This window comes from Centroberyx affinis, unplaced genomic scaffold (assembly GCF_046629955.1).
Source record: "Centroberyx affinis isolate AG114_WGS23_722 - 3 ecotype Tasmania unplaced genomic scaffold, CSIRO-AGI_Caff_v1 ptg002437l_1, whole genome shotgun sequence".
NCBI classification, from domain to species: Eukaryota; Metazoa; Chordata; class Actinopteri; order Beryciformes; family Berycidae; genus Centroberyx; species Centroberyx affinis.
Window position 1 is genome coordinate 1 of NW_027280680.1, and position 17,509 is coordinate 17,509.

At 41.6% G+C, this 17,509-nt stretch overlaps 1 protein-coding gene across 1 annotated transcript; it reads right to left on the reverse strand.

Annotated features, from left to right (window-relative positions):
- Nucleotides 1-5,158: 5,158 nt before the first annotated feature.
- On the reverse strand, nt 5,159-14,045 carry LOC139656295 (5'-AMP-activated protein kinase catalytic subunit alpha-1-like). Its single transcript, XM_071533827.1, has 6 exons — nt 14,022-14,045; nt 13,414-13,510; nt 11,852-11,993; nt 6,014-6,107; nt 5,543-5,687; nt 5,159-5,250 (listed from the first exon to the last, which is right to left on the reverse strand). Exons 1-6 carry the CDS (start codon nt 14,043-14,045, stop codon nt 5,159-5,161), a joined length of 594 nt encoding a protein of 197 aa, XP_071389928.1.
- Between the last annotated feature and the right edge of the window lie 3,464 nt (nt 14,046-17,509).

The window sequence follows — 17,509 nt, forward strand, 5'->3', positions numbered from 1 at the left end:
GTCATGACAAAAAAAAAAAAAAAAAGAAAAAAAAAAGTGTGTATTTTTAGCGGAAAACAAGGAGGGGAAAAAAACCAAAGCCAGCGAGCGAGCAGAGTAACGACGTGGAAAAAATGTCAACCTAACAGGACGGCGTGGTATGCTCGCAGTCTGCTCATGACGAGTGACGGACAAAATGACTGCCTCACTGTGCCTGATGCCATGTAAAAAAAAAAACAAAGTTTATAATAATTGCCCATGTAAGAAAGTTTTAGTCGGCTTTAGAAAAAAGGGAGGTTTTAAGTCTCCAGCAAGCCTCATATTCGGTTATGGGAAATTCATTTAAGAGCGTACGACAGCCCGTGTTTAAAAAACTCACACCTTGCCGCATACTGTACTGTACTGTTTGTTGTGAGAGGAGATGGAATATAGATTTGGGAGTTACAGTACTATAGGAAGGCATGCCAGTGGAGGTTTGGCTATATTGAGCATCAACTGTATGGACGCTTGCCATTTTTCCCATAGAACAGGGGTTCCCTTGGGAAAGCTGTTCACACTGCGCACACGTTGCGACGGCCCCATTCCTGAGCGCCTTTTTTATTTAGCCTTCCTGCAGGGAGCGCATTGTTTCTGCTGCATGCAACGAGGCATAACGCAAACAAGGCCATCTCACTCCTCGGCTCCTCGGCTGCCTTGTAATTTCGGCGCGGAGTGTCCCACGCATCGCCGCCACATCACAGCTCTGTCACTCACCCCTCCGACTCCCTGAAAAACATCGCATGCCTCGACCCGCACCGCAACACGGCCTAAATATACAAACCCCCTCTTCCTCCTTCCCTCTGCATACTCTGACACTCTGTACGAACTCGCCACCACAGGCTTACTTTTGTGTTGTATGTATATATGTGTGTTTGCGTGTATGCGCGCAAATTTGTTTCCTTTTTTTTTTCTGGCTCGTGTGAGACCGGCTGAAAGGCATCAATCACTCTTATGACGATTACAATTTGCGTTTCAATTTGTCGGCCGCAAATGTCAAGGCGGGCTGCGGCGCGGCTGGATTCAGAGAGAGCGGCGGAGGGGAAGAGGGAAGCGGAGACTTCGGGGCCAGTATCTGGAGATCTGTTACCGACGCAGGGCCCGGCCCTGTCAACACCAGCTCACAGTCAGTTACACAGACACACGGTGGAGAGGAGAGAGGCCGTGTTAGTGCAGTGGCAGTGAATGTCAGTCAACCGGCCACTTTCACTTGTTACACTGCCTCTAGTGGCTCAGAGCGGGGAGAGGAGTTCTGCTGTTTCCACCAGGGTGACGGGACTCAAATCTCAAATATGGTTAATAGAGGTTTATTCACTTAGCAAGACAGATGCAATGTAGTTTCAGGGTCTTTTGTGTTTTAAACGCAAATATTGTTTTTATCATGAACATCTGTTAGAAAGTTAGAATCTGAATGTTTTGGATACCGTGTGTGTATTTCTAGTAGACACCGTTCTACCTACTTGTTGTTCTGGATGTCGGTCTCAAAGAGATGTTTGGAGATGAAGTGGTACTCAACGCCGTCGCTCTCCTGGTTCCTCTTGGCCCGACTGGTGTCTGAGAGAGAGAAGAGGGGAAGACGGAGAGAGGAGGAGTGATTACCTCAAACCCAGACTGTCTGACTCACTGTTGGGGCAGAACCCATCTGAACTGAGCCCCTTATTAACATCGCTGTAAGTCTGAAACACAGCACGCTGCGCCATGCCAACCCTTGTATATATGATTGTGTAACAGCGCTATAAAATACACAACCTGTAGCGCTCCAGCACTAAACTCAGACACTTAACTGACATTCAGTAGTGGTTTACTGTGCCTTATTAAATTTGTCTCCTGTAATGCAGCTGCAGTGGCTTCAGGAACAGAAGCCGTGGCATTAGCCACCAGATTTAGCTGCTGTAAGGTAATTGAGTTTGGGAGCTCTCATTAAACTCATCACTGAATCATTTTAGGTTTAGTCACCTTTCCATCAAAAATGCTAATTTCGTGAGAATACAGCTACGGTGCTTATTGGCAGACTCTGAGGTACTTTTGTTCTGGCTCTAAAAAACATAATTCCAAAATATTGTATTACATATTTGGCAACAATCAAATGGATTTCTATAATTCTGTAGGCCTACTTGCGGCAGTAGTACATTCCTCAAAAATGAGTCTAGCTCGGCACAGATGTCACTTTCACATTACAATACATTTACAACATCTCAAATAATGAATTCTTCCTGTGCATGCACATCTATGCTCAGTGACAATCATTTTCACTCTACAGATCAGTGACATCATTATAGAAAGAGATTACTGCCAGCAGAGATTGTGTTTAAATGACATACATTTTAATTTCTCATGCTCATATTGAACTTCTGAATTCAAAATTTGCTGAATAAATTAATTCATTAATTGAATTTGTAATGTGCAATTTGAAATTGAATGCAATGGCTTGAGATTATTACTGAATTTAAATTTTCCTGAAACACACAGCCTTTTTGAAGAGGCTGGATAATGCCTCTGCCCCAATATCCTTTTCACTATTAGAGTATACTTCATGTGTCAACTGCAAGAATCTATCTTTGTGAGGTTAGAAAATGGAAATAATGATGCAGAACCAAGTGTGGTTTCAACTTACCGTCTATGCTACGGAAGTCAAGGAGGTAGGTTCTGCTGTCCACCTGGTAGAGCTGCAGGCTCATCTTGGTTTGCATCCCGGTGATCGGGTTCTTCCTTCTCACACGCAAATAATATGGATTCACAACCTGGAAGAGTTAAGAAGGGTGAAGAAAGTGAGACAATATAAAGCCATTGTATCTATAGGGATGTTCCCGAGGACCGTATTCGGCACAATACAAATAATGCATTTGACCCGAATATTTAGAGAATAGAGAATAGAGAGAGAGAGAGAGAGAGAGCGAGAGAGAGAGCGAGAGCCACTGTTTATGGCTGTGCTTATAAAGCCTATGTTTATGGTTACATAACATCTAGGTTGCTGTTTTTATACTTAATTACTATTGATAAGTCATTGTAAAGAGTTTAGAGTTTAAAGCTTTAATATCTCAACAATAACAATGGCAATGATTACAAGGGGAGAAAAAAAAAACATACGAATTTGGGGGATTTTTAACATTTCAGTCTAAACGGCAACCATTTCCAGTTTAAGCTCCGCCCACATCCGGATTTATCCGAATTGGTTGGCTGATGAATACAGATACAAACACAAATAGTAACATCTCTGAACATCCCTAATAGATACAATGGCTATAGATTCAAGTCTTGAAAAAGCAGCCTTTGTCAGGGAAAAATGTTTAAATGAATTATCAGACAGAGTGTGATAACATCAAGAACAAACTTTTATCAACAGCTTGACAAACAAAAGAAACAAGTCATGTGACCGCCGAGAAGCACTTTTATGTTTTTGGGCAAGCGTTCAGCTCACAGGGACGATTAAGCACAGAGAGTTTTCTTGTTCTGTGTAGTCTAATCTAAATTACCAGGCTTTACTACTGTGTATCCCCAAACACTAAAATAGCTGCTTCATATCAGAGCCAGAGCAAAAACAGGAAACACAGCATTTCCCTTGGAAACTGCCTTGCATTTTCTCACAAGATAATTAAAAAGTATGAGCCAACTGGTATATTCTAACAACCTATGTTTTGTATCTAAAAATAAATCAAGATGGTCTAAAGACAACATTCCATTCTAGGTCAAGTAGAACTATACCTGCAAGAAAAAAATGAAGGGAATGTTTTTGAGTTCATATTTAGTGAGTCGTCTCTTGCATTTCATCTCCCTTATTGTACAACTGTTTTGTTTAATCCCAAATTCATCCTCTAGTCTTCAGCATCTGACACTTGCTGGCACTTTGCTGTTTCTAAATGGGCTAGATGAGTATTACAGTAGCCCTGCTCAGGTAGGCTATAAAGCAAAGAAAAGTAAAGCCCATTTCATTTATAACTATCTGACCCCCTTTCATTTTTATCGCCTTTCAACAACAACATGAGAAATGCCAGCTTAGGCCTATCTGTTCTCTCCCTTATACCCCATTTATGAACTTTCTCCTTACCTTCCACTCATAATCCAGCTGTTTCATGGCACGGCACACCTCCGACATGATATCATTGGGTCGACTCTGACTGCGGATACCCAGGTGCCACTTGGCCCTTCTGACACCCTGGTGCTTGGACTTCTGGGGGTTCAGTTCGTCCAGCGTATGGCGAGGCCTGGGAGGAGTCTCCGCCACGAGGAAGGGCACGCGCTCGGGGTGGGGCTTGGGAGTGCCGGCCACAGCCGCTCCAGAGGTGGTCAGGTGCTGGTCGTCTAGAAAGGAGTCAGGAGGGCTGGAGGCCAGGTAGAAGTCCTTGGCCTCACTCATGATGCGACGGTTGTCAATGATGAGATGGTAGGCAACGGCTAACGGATCCTGGTGGTTGCGACTGTATAGGCAGGTCAGGACCTCCTCCTCAGTGCACTCAAACTTCTCACAGACCTCCTTCAGAGCCTCATCGTCAATCATGTTGTTGCTGTAGGAGGGATCCTCGGGGAACAGGTACTTGGGTAGGTCCTCTTTGAACCATTCGTCCTCTCTGTGGGAAGAGAAAATGCATACACCAAGCAAATAAAGACACAACAAACCACAGATCATGAGTGCAACAGTTTAAATAGGACTATAGTTTTACATCAATGGTCGTCTATAAGAAGATAATGCACTGTACAACGAAGCCACAAAGGACTGAATGATTGTAGCAATAGTTTGACTTGATCTCCTCAAGCTCACCGGATTTCTTTGATGGTGGCTCTTTTCATGGGGTCTACCTGCAGCATATGTTTAAGGAGACTTATTACTGAGGGGTTCAGATACTGCGGTGTGAAGAAGATCCCATCGCAGATCTTCTTAAAGAGCGTTGGCACATGGTCGTCGTCAAAGGGAAGCGTCCCGCACAACAAGGCATAGAGAATCACCCCACTGCTCCAGATATCCACCTCTGGGCCAGCATATAACCTGAGGAAAATGTTCATGGGGCACAGACAGTAAAGAGAAATGGTCCTATTAAATCAATGTTATGGCTTGGTTTTGTTTATTAAGCAATACCTTTTCCCAACATGATGGGAGAATGCTTACAACTGCAGACCCTGTATTAACTAATAATGAGGACAGAACATATTACCTTCCTGAGATGACCTCAGGAGCAGCATAGTTTGGAGAACCACAGCTTGTTCGCAGGAACTCTCCATCTGACATCATGTTTGATAAACCTGCACAAAATTTTACAGTGTTATATTATGCAACATACACATAAGCTATGCTCAGTTCAAACAACCATAGCTTTAACATTCTCATACAGCTTAAGAACCACTTTTGTTCACCAATGTAGATTTATGAATAATTAACCATTCAGACTCCAATAAAGCTGAAAAAAGCTGGATTTTAGCGCATCTTTTTCTATTAATATCACCTGTGAAGAGTTCATAACTGCAACATTTGTCTGTTGCTAAACCACATAAAGAAGAGGAAGTGTGTGGGTTTGGGGCTAAGAAGATGACTTACCAAAGTCTGCAATCTTGGCATTCATCTGGGCATCAAGCAAGACATTCTCTGGCTTGAGGTCTCGGTGCACCACCATGTGTCGGTGGCAGTAGTCTACTGCTGAGATAATTTGCTGGAACAGCCGACGGCTCTCCTTCTCATCCAACTGTCAAAACAGAGATGGTCCATTAGGTGTGATCTTCTCTGTGACTTAGTCAGCACATCAGAGCTGACTAAACAGGACTGAGTGTTGTGTTCCTCATATAATTTCAAAACTTTGCTGGTTTTATGCCATCAAAAGATGATCTGCATCATAGGTAGGCAGCAAAACTGAGAAAATTATGCACTTCTATGTTCAAGTCCCCACAGAATAACTGAGAGGCATATGACATATATGACACAGACAGAAAGAGCGAAAGAAAGGTGGGACATAATCATACGAGGGCATAGGCCTATAAGACTCTTTCAGGACAAAGTATCATATTGTACTACCTTTCCATTTTTGCAGATGTAGTCAAAGAGCTCTCCTCCTGAGACATACTCCATCACCATGAAGATATCTGTAGGGGTGCTGATAACCTGATACCTGTAGGAATAACAATCACAAGGTTTACATCACGCAACCCATCAATAATCAGCTGAGATCATACTACTCAAATATAGAGGGTTATGACTCATGATTTCATGATTTGAACCAAGGAAAAAAATTATCATCAAAGGGGTGATGTGTGATTTAATTTTCCTGTATTACATATCTAATAGCTAAGTATTATGGAAACATCAAAAGTGGCAACAGGGAAGGTTTCGTAAGAGTGTTCTCCAACTCCCCTACTACAATGTCTAGCAAAGGGACTCGAGGTGGGCACTACAAGATGGTGACCACTTGAGGCCATTCTACAAACATTTTGAAAAGCTCTATGGAAAACCACATCACAGTTTTCCATCATAGATGCGTTTGGAGCAACCCAGCAACTTAGGCTGTTTCATAAGTCTAATAATTATTGTACTGAGCACCAACATTATAAAGCAGTTTGCTCAACAAGCAGCAAAGAAAAATCTACAAAGTGCTTTAGAGCATTTACGAGTGACGATAAATTCAATACCAGACCAAACACACATAAACAAACCCTGACACATGCTGCCCAGTGTTTCAAATACAATGATAATATTTGGGTGGCTCACCCAAGTAAATTAACAGCCAGCCATGTCATTTTGGTTTTGGATTCATTTTGAGTGCTGTGATACATAAAGCTGGAGGTTCTCACCAATGTAGTTTTCAAATAATCAAGATTTATGGCTGGCCAAAAGCATGTTAGTTAACTACAATGACCACAATTCACTGCACCTATGACACAACACATCTGTGGTGACACAAACAGAATGGAGAGACAGTTTGAAACCCAGCCTCAATAATCAGATGGAATTATAATAGTCAGCTAATGTTGCAATTCCATTAATTTATACTAGATTGAGAGAATGTAGTGCCTGAAACAATATGTGTCACTGCGCAAACTAAATAAAACGGCAATAACAAGTCGCCAATAACCCCCTCTCTCAATGCTGCCAAAGTAAACTGTCAACCTGTGGGAAACACTGCTGCCTGTACTACAAGTCCAAGGCTCAACAGGACACTCTCGCACCCCAGAACCGCCCTCTCTTCACCATCTCCACCCACTCAGCACCCATTATAACTACGTTCTTCCACACTACATTGGCACCGCACCTAGACCTGAACATATACCACATATCTCCCTATGAGTGTCATACTCAACATCAAGCTGAACAACAAGCTAAAGGGACAGCTGACCCTGCTGGCTTGAAATGGCTCTCTCTTGGCAGCACAGAAACCGTATTGTACAAACAAACAGAGACTAATTGGACAATTAACCCCTGCAGGCTTGAAGCCGCTCATTGTACCAACAACTGCATGCTAAAATAATGTCTGACCCTGAAACTTGTGCAACAATTCAAAAACACCAGATTCACTAGAGGGAAGATGAATGAATGTGTAGAAGCAGCAAACGTTTCAGTCCTCACTCCATCATCAGTGCTTCTGTTTGCGTGTTTGTACTGACTGTTTGTACACCCAAGCACTTTTTGTTTTTGGCACTTGTGTCAAAAAGAAGAATTTTGCATTTATCTCAGCATCTGTACCGATTCAATGTGGCTTTTTTGTCTTAGATGGAGCGCAGATTGCTCTACTTTTGATTCCTTAGAGACCAAACAGCCACACAATACAAAATCTAACATTGTTACTTCCAACATTGTTGCTTCCTAGAAAAAGCAAATATCCTATACTTATAGATTCAAAGTATAGTCTACATTTACAGTAGTAAAAATAGATTGCATGTATATATTTACAGTAATAAAAAATATTTCTATTTAATAGTCATATGTTTGACTAGTTAAGGGTGTTACAGGCCGGGATGAGTTTCTGATTAGATTGTACATCTTGACTCCATGAGTGACTCTTGACCTACACAGGTCTGTAGTTTGCACTGTGTCTTTTGGCCAACTACAGTTTTCTGTCTCTTTCATCAGCTATTACTCATCAAATGTGGCATGCACCAGTGTAATTGCTTAAGAATGTAATATGGTCTAGCGGTCTAAAACATAGTTTGTTGGTGAGTGAAAACCACAGAATTTAAGACTTCATGTTATTTCTGTTGTCTAGAACAGTCAAATCATTAAGTGAATGTTCTCTCTCTCTCTCAAAGTCAGGAACCAGAGAACTATGGCTTAAAGCTAGGACGTAAGTAGCATGTTGCATGCACCGACAATGAACAAAGCACTCAAGTGTTTTACTTTTTAAACCCAAATGATCTTTACTGTGCAGTATTGCTCTTTTGGAACCAAAAAAATGTCTCCTTATCCCCGGGCCGGCCTCCCATTGACTCTGACAGTCACCTTTACCAGAGACCTGATGGTACGTTTCTGGTAGCACTGTGGTGTGTTTCGAGAGATGGGGCGCCTCAAATGTTTTCAGAAACACATTTCGGTGAACTATTTTCTTAATATAAGAGAAAGTTTGCAAACGAGCCGCCATGTTTTTCCAGTTTGAAATCCGGGGGCAGAAGGCCCAGCGAGTGACAGCGTTCGTCCAATCAGGTGCAGCAAGGAAGCACACCTATCACTCGCGTGAAATGATGCCCCTGTGAAAACACACCATGAGACTTGAACCTGTATTGTTGTCAAGACGGAATATCTGCTCCATAGAGAATGAATTGGGAAAAATACCATGTCTTTGTCTTTGGAGCGAACCAATTCATTCACAAGTTTTAGTTCTCCATTTTCTGGCTTTAGGCAAGACGTTCATGTCCATAAATAGACTGTCCTGGATAATATAATATTAATTCTTAAATCTAGAGGTTTCCACTTTAAGTCAAACTATGAGGCTATTTTTACCTGGCTACTGTGGTTACAGTATATTCTGCCTTACAGCTTATCATGCTTTGAATAGACCACCAGTGTGACAAAGCCCATATTCCAAAAATCTACAGATTCCTTAGTTTACATGAGTTATGGAAAACCCTCCTGACTTTATAGTTGGCCTTGAATTAAGTTTCACTGCCTATCCATGCAAATATTATTTCACAATCCCATCAGCACGTTTGCAAACCCCAGGAAAAGCATCTATTGGAGGAGGATGCTGACTTTACAGATCTCCACCACTGTCCTACCAGCAGCAGCAACCACTGGTGAAAGATCACTCACAGAAATACAATCTCAGTATCACAGATACAGTATAGGCCTAGACTACAGAGAGATAACACCAGTGTCAAACTGCTATTTGTCCCCATCTCTCTCCATTTTTCATCCCATAGAGTTAGTTTTTAAATAGAGTGCAAATGCAGTGTAGCAACAGCTAATACTGGAAGCATTTTTAAGATACGTAATAACACAAACACACACATACAAATTTAATCAGAAGTTAGGGTCAAACTACATAAGGACAAATGTTCCATAATGAGATTTCTAATTGCATCCACCCTAATAACAACATATGTTACAGAAACAAGTCATAGCCACATGAAATAATCCACACAACAATTGCCAGTAGGTGGCATAACTGAATAATAATTGGTTCAGTGTAAAGTGTGTAATAAGGGGGTGTCCGCTGGTGAGTAATCAGCCCAAAAAAATAGAAACAAGTATTTACAAGTTCTTAAAGTTCATAACTTTAACTTTACTCAAACTGCACTCAAAAACACAGGCTAGACCTAAGCCTCGCCACACTTTTTCGTGACTTGAAACATGTTAGAAGTGAGGAGAAAGCTGCCTGTATGCGCGTGTGTGTGTGTGTGTGTGTGTGTGCGCGCTGTAGGGCTGTGTGTGTCTCGTCTCTTTCCTCCACTGACTCAGCTGAGCATTGTTCTCATGCAACGTCACTTAGGCTCTACAATGATTTTGCTGTTTTGACTAATGGCTACCTTGTAAAAGTAAAATGTTATTTTCAAATTATATTACTGGTATATCGATAAAAAAAACCTCAACATCGCCACTTGAAAAAGTCACATCAGCACCATCACTGATGTCCGATGACATCGTACATGGGAACAACCCTACTGTCTAGTATCTATTGAAGAAACAGAAAATAAAAACATCTCTATCACATTAAATTCCATTGCTCTTCAGAGAGTCAACAAAATGCACTTGCATTTAAGAAATACACAAAATCCAAAAATGTTCACACTATCTCAACTACAAATAGGCTACTGCTAGGAATGGGAACAAGTGGCCATTCCAAGGAGCGTTTTTTACGTAACACTACTCATGATTCCTTGCAAAAATCAAGTACATGGAGCAAAGATAACTCCTCTTTATTCTTATCATGAAATTATTCAAACAATACAGAAAACTTTTATTATCAAAAGACACTGTACAATCCATTACCATCTTAAAACACCATGCTTCCTCTACAGAAAGCAATGTATATAAAGCTTGCACATCCCAATTACTTTCAGCAATTTGGGGCACTATCCAGGGTGGAAAATTAACTCTTCAATCCACTAGCCATTGTGTCTGGTAGATTCCTAAATTATATACTTTTTAAAATGTTAATGGCTAAATATGACTAAAAAACATATTATAGGCTATAGTTCATGTATTTGTTAGGTGATCAGGAGTATTGCCTAATAAATAAGAGCCAGGCTCTGTGTGTGCATTTGTTTGTGTGGAATGCTTTCTGCCAAGCAAGGTGCTGTCCCTGTATAAGGGAAATACAGCAGCACTCATACACCAGGCAGTACGGTAGACCCCCCCCCCCCCCCACCAGCACCTAAAAAGACACTCGTTCTGGCCTCCGGATAGCCGAGCTGGACTGACGTAGTGGGCGGTCGGGTGAGGCTGCCCTATTTAATGTTTTCTTTGGTAACGAGATTCATATCACAACGATTTGTTTTGAAACTACATGGCTAAGCCTGGTGCCGGGAGTGGTCATGGGAAGAAAAAAAGGGACATATTAGCTGTAACCAGAGGGCAGTACATGAGGGTCACTGTGGGAGCAGGTTTTCTGAAGGGTCTGCTTACTGGTGATTATGTCCTGTTTGGGTAAACTTTGTTCACTCGCCAGTCGCCTCAGCGGCGGGTGAGCCTAATAAAATGTACCCACATTTCACCCACATTTGGCGGGTGACGTGCGTTAATTTCCCACCCTGGTTCTCTCACTCAACAGTGGCTATGTAACGCCCTAGTAGTCAATCGGCGTCATCTGTGGGCCAGCAGAGAAGCACCTCATTGTCTAGCAGAGTCAATTCAGACTTGCAGTTCAACAATGACTCACTCAAAATCCTAGTCACTTAACTAACATCAGAACATGCAGATGCTTGGCAGCAGTGCCATAAAAAAAAATTAAACCTGGACAGGTAGCATGTTTGTCTTACCAAAAACACAAAACAGCAAGTTTGGATTGTTAGTGGCAATTTTCTCCAATCGCGCCAAACCACAACCTCAAAATCGAGGCATATACCGACATACCGAACCATGATTTTGTAAGCTATGTCGCAAATATAGATTTGTACTGAACTCAATAAAAGCTCACACTGCAAGGCATGCAGGAAGACAAAGAACAACATTTATGGGTATGATGTTAAATCTGTAAAGCACTTGTGTAACTCACAAAGAAAGGTCAACAGAGGGGATAAACAACAACAAACAAAAGGCAAAAAGAGCAAAGGACTGAAGGGAAAGGAGACTGGGTCAGGCAGATATTGTCCTAGATGGATGTACTCTAAAACACATCATTAAAGCCTTGAAATAGCTCAGTGGGTGGCACTAATGTGGCAGCAGGGGGATTATGGAGCAGCGAGCAGGGTGTAATCTAGGACTTACAGTTTAATTATGTGAGGGTGCCTAAAAAGCTTGAGGTTCTGGATCTCCCTGCGGATCTTTCCTACCACGTCCAAACTGCGGATCTTCTGCCTGTTCAGGATCTTTACTGCCACTTGGTGCTTGGTCAGCTCATGTTGACCCACTGCAGGAAAAAGAGAGAACGACAGCACACAAGGAACAGCAATTAGAACACAATACGTATGACAGATAATAGCCTACACATGAAAAGAGATGAAAATGAAAGAGAAAAAAATATATAAAGAGAGAAAATATAAACAGGGATATGCAATAGCAGCAGCCTGGGTTAAAGTATGCAAGTCTGGTCCTTCTCAAACATTATATTGGCACAAACTACCATGAAATAGAGTGAGAAACTGTCACATTACATCTGGATGATGTAAAAAGACAGGAAGCTTGCACGAGGGAGTTAGCAAATAGCTGGTGTCACTTTAACAGTTGTGTCTGTAGTGCAGTATTAACCAAGTCTCCAGTAAACAAGATCATAATGAATCACTGAGTTAAACTCCAATGCAGTGTGGTCCTGTTCCCCTTCAACAAAGAAAATGAGTGTGGAGAGATGACTCACTGGTCACTAACTGATTATAATAGGGCTAGTGATTGTACTAACTATTTTATTTTTAAGAGAGGCCGGCTGGTTCACTTTATTCAGGTATGTTGGACCTTATCATGTGTGGCGAGAAGGTAGATGACACTGCAGGGTGAAAAGCAGCCTACAAATCGGGTATAAGGGGTAAATGAGGTAAGGTATGTCAATGGCTAGTAAGCGTCTGGGATAATATGTAGCTAGGAAGGTCTTATGTATGCACATTCTTTAGTCGCATTTTATACTAATACATCTAGTCACAGGCATTGTAATACGTTGACACATTGCTCGTACCGCCCTCTGGACCAACTACACTGGGCCGGGCGTCTGTCCGGTTTGCCGAACTCACTCCCTGAACCCAAAAAACACACACACCTAGTACCGTTGGAGTTTCTCTCAATCGATTACCAATGGACAGGCAAACACAACCCCATGATACGAAGGAGTGATAGGATCGAGACCAAACGCAGTTCCCCGATTCGTACCGCTCTCCCCTTTTTTTCTGTGGGACTCCCACTTGATTTGTAAAATAAAGAGAGAAAGAGGAAACGGCACGAATCGGGCTACGGTCTTGCTAATCAGCCAGCTAACATCAGTCCAGAGGCTTTACTTCCCGGTGGCTGTCTTGCCAAGTGACTTCTAGCTCGCTGGCTAGCGCACAACGCAACTAACATTAGACGAGTATAAATACAAACTATCTACGTAAAAGGTCTTGTAGTCGCTGTCGTCTGCAGCTATAGTTGCATCCAAAAATCATGTTGTGCAACGTTAACGTTAGCCGCAAACTAACGTCAGTTAAGCTAGCTACAGCCGGGACAACAAGTGTGTTAACGTTACCTATCGTTGCGACAAGTTAGCTTTATGCTTAGCAGGCTATATTAGCAGCGAGGCTAAAAGCTCTCATTCTCACCATCTCCGAGTTGGCACAATGCACAATCACAAAGATCCCGATACATACCTTTAACCTTTCCAAACGTCCCCACTCCGAGTGTGTCTCCGAGAATGTAATGACCAATTTTAACTCTTCCTTCATGTTTCGTTTTGTCCGTCGCCATCTTCCCGCAGTGGCCTTGCTGTGAGGCTAGCTAGCTGCGGGTAGAGATGGACCTGACTCCGCTGTCTGCGACTCTACAGCTGCTCAGTAGAGAGTGGGAGGCGCCGGCTCCGGTCTAGAAGGGATCCGCGTTTCGTCAAATGTTACGTCCCATGCTGCCTTCAGGTGCTCTTAATAAGCTCCTAAATCAGTTATTTATGTCGTAAATACGACTTGTTGCGCTTTCAACTACCTTTTGTTTGAAATAACAGGATGGTTCCCGAAACAAAAGTAGATTTTGACGACTGTTTCCTTTTATTTATCAAGAGGCACATAACTACATTGAAGTGGAGAAAAAGTGCCTCAGGCATGTAATTGACGTTTTATTAATTTAATTAAAAACAAAAATGCATGGCAAAATATTTGAACATACAGTGGAAATGGAGATATACAACAGTACGGAATATTTACACAAAATGCTGAACAATATATTTATATTTTTATTTTATATAGGCCAAATGTATATATATAACACTCCGACTCCCTAAACGTCTCATCTCGGCAACTCGGGTAATTGCGACTTTCCAGTAGTATTCACTACTTTGGGTTAATGTGCGCTCAATTCGCAATACCATGTTTCCGACAGCACATGAAGGCAGCAGCATTTCTATTATATTTGCGGACTGTTGCCAGGTTACACGGAGTTGTTTATCCACAGCAATGAGGCCTAGAGGCAGTCCAAAACTTTAGTTTATCAAATATTTATACAAATTTGACGAGTAAACAGCACACCACTGAAGCCTTGAAATAGATCAGCTGGTGGCCCTAATGTGGCAACAAGGGACTGCAGAGAAGCTGGTAGCCTGTGATCTAGGATAGTCTATCCTATCAAGTTTAGCAATAGACTTACATTCCACATTAGCTTTTTATTATTTTTTTTATTCCTTATTCCTCACTGACCTGGAAAAATGTGAAACAACCATTGCTGGACCAGGAACCTCTGCTATATGAGACAATACAAATTGTTGGCTACTTATTACACCTTTAACAGAACAGTAAGCCTATTTAATCGTGCTGCAATGAAATCATAAATAGAAACTCAGCTATTTTCAATTCAGTTTATCATCTGTAGTTCATTAAGTTCTCATTAAGGCCCTTTAGCAACACTACATTGTTTGATATCATGCCACCAGGTGCTGGGTCCACGCAAATAGGTACCGGAATGCAGGTAGTCCAAAACCGCGAGGTGCCGGATCCTGTTCCGGCAGGATCCGGCACAAATTTAGCACTGGACACAAGTGAAGTTTAAGTTCTGATGGTGCTGCTTCAATACTTTTGCTGTATGAAGTGACACAGCGCGCAAACCCCTCGCGAGACTTGACCTGGCTGTTTGCCAGATTGTGAATGCCTTCTAGCCCTGACCGCTGACCGAGTTACAGGGGAAAAAAGAACACTTCCGAAATGACATGTGTTTTCAAAATAAAAGCGTACGTCTTTCCTGTCTTCTCTCCTCTTGACTCTGATTTACGGACATTTTTAAATTTCCCTGGAGTTACAGGATCAGTGTAGCCTATGTAAAATGACTAGTTACTAGTTATAGGCTACTTAATTCCCACCTATGTGGTAACATCAAAAACAGAAAAAAAGGTTTATATTTTTGTCTGTAGTGTGAAAATGAACATTGTTTTCTATTTCCCAATTCTGGAATTAATATTCAAAATTATATAGGCCTAGACCTGATGCGAAAATCTCATGAGGCCTACATAATAGGTTAGAGACGATAAAATGTGTTTATGGCCGAAACCGCAGTCACAAAATGTTTTGGTGGGCGTGGAGAGGGACAGCAAAGAACAAAAACAAAAGCTCCCTGAAAACACTGAACATCAGCAGCCTGCTCTCAGCATGCTTTGGGATATGCTGCTGGGTGACACCCCATTTCCCCCCATGGGGATTAATAAAGTACATCTGTATCTGTAGGATATTTACCATTTCACTGTCTGTTGTTCTGTCAATGGCCACTAGGCGTCAGTGTTTAATCTAGTCCACTTGAGGCACCTGGTGATAAGTACTGTGTGTCTATAACTGTGTTCTCTTTTCACACCTGCCAATAATTGTAATCAACATAATTTTGTCACTAATTTTTTTCCTTCTAGCCCATAAATTTTGGTCCCTGTGCCCTGATCATCACCTTAAGGGAAAGATACCACCCACCGAGAGGACAGGAGGTTTACTGTTGTTTTTTTTTACTTGTTCTGAGAGACAGCAGACTATTTGCAAATAATATACAAATTGGCACTTTTTGCATAACAATATATATCACCAGACCTGAAGTTGCCTCATAGCAAATAGGACCTGGGTTTTTCCGTGAATGAATGAATAAATTAATCCAGGTTAGCAACTGAAGCTGTCGCAGGTCATGTAATTTTGGTGTTTTTCACAATATGGGACCTTTAAGGACCAATGTTCCCTCTAAACTGTGTGGCCCTCCCTGAGACATTCTGACATCCTGCTCTAATCAGACTGTCAGATCGATGTGAAAACCCAGACCAAATCCTCCTGGAGAGAAGAGGTAGGCCTACAGAAGTGACATCTTGTGGTTGCTTGTAGATGTTGCAGAGATGCCAGTGTTGGCCCGGTTTGTTCTGCTTGTGAGTTGTGAATAACAGAATGAGCTGGTCAGGATGTGAAGAGCTGCTCCACTGACAGTGAACAGAAGGTTTGTGGACATCAGGTGATTTTATTTCCTGTTTCCAGTCAACACTACTATGAATAAGGCTCATTTGTAAAGGTAGTGTAAATGTTCAAACCAACATGGGTCCAAAAAGTCAGTGTCCCATTATTGTTACTGCAGTATGGCGATCTCAGATCTTGCCACACGCCTACTCAACTATCCCCATGGACAAAAAAATAATAGAATAGAATAGAATAGAAATGTTTTTCAAAACACATTTCCTGCAGTTGTAGCCGTTTTGCTCTTTTGGCCATAAAAATCGGAAAATAAATAATTCACACAACTCAAATTAAATTATGCAAAATGCCGCCTGACCTTGAATCATGAATTAAAAGTAAAACACATTGAATTAAAATTCTTAGATGAACAATAGCGTACCAACATTTCATGTATATAAGAGTATAGACAATTAATTGAGCAAGGTAAAAATAAAAAGGAAAGAAAAAAGAAACATTCAGCAGTTTTATTTTGTAGAGTTGTGGCTCAGAGTCCCTCCTCTTCCTGATAGTCATTCAATAGTACAACTTGGACAAAGGGAATTGACACTTTTTAAGAATTTTGAAGCCAATAAGGAAGTGGCGGCAGGTGGCAATTCCTCTAACGTCCGCTAGTTGCTGGCTCCAAAGACTCCAAACCTGGCCCAATTCCATGCAAGTCAATGGGATCCACAACCTAACTTCTTGTTCAAAATATAAAGTCAGTAATTTTTTTTGACAAGAGGCTATGGTCTCAAATGTAACTTCTTCTAATGTGTCTCTTTATGGCGATTTTCAAAATAATTGTGTCATTAATGGGATATAACAGTTATAAAACAGGGTTGTTTTTCTAGTGATTGACAGATCGCCTATCCAGTGATGGACAGGTTGGCAGACTGATAGTAGCCCTGCAGGGTTGCTCGCCCTACCACAGCCCCTTCCTTTCCCCCTGCAGATGCCCAGGAAATGCGAAGAGGCCAATCAGAGTCTTTGCGTCTTGCGTCACCCACCTGTTGTTAAATTTATGGAGAGATGCACATAGGCTACGCCATACCTACGCACACGCACAAGTATAATTTTCCCTTTAGCGACAGCTAACTGACTGACCTGAATTTGCCTTGTGATGACATATTATGTATTTATATATCAAATGCTACTATAATTGTATAATTATATTTAAAAGATATTCAATATTCTCTAGCCAATGGGGAAAATACGGAAAACGCACTTCTGCCTACAGTAGCCAGTGTAAAATATGGAATTAAGTAAGATTTCAGAAATGTAATTAGTGTGAGCACAACAAATTACACTTAGT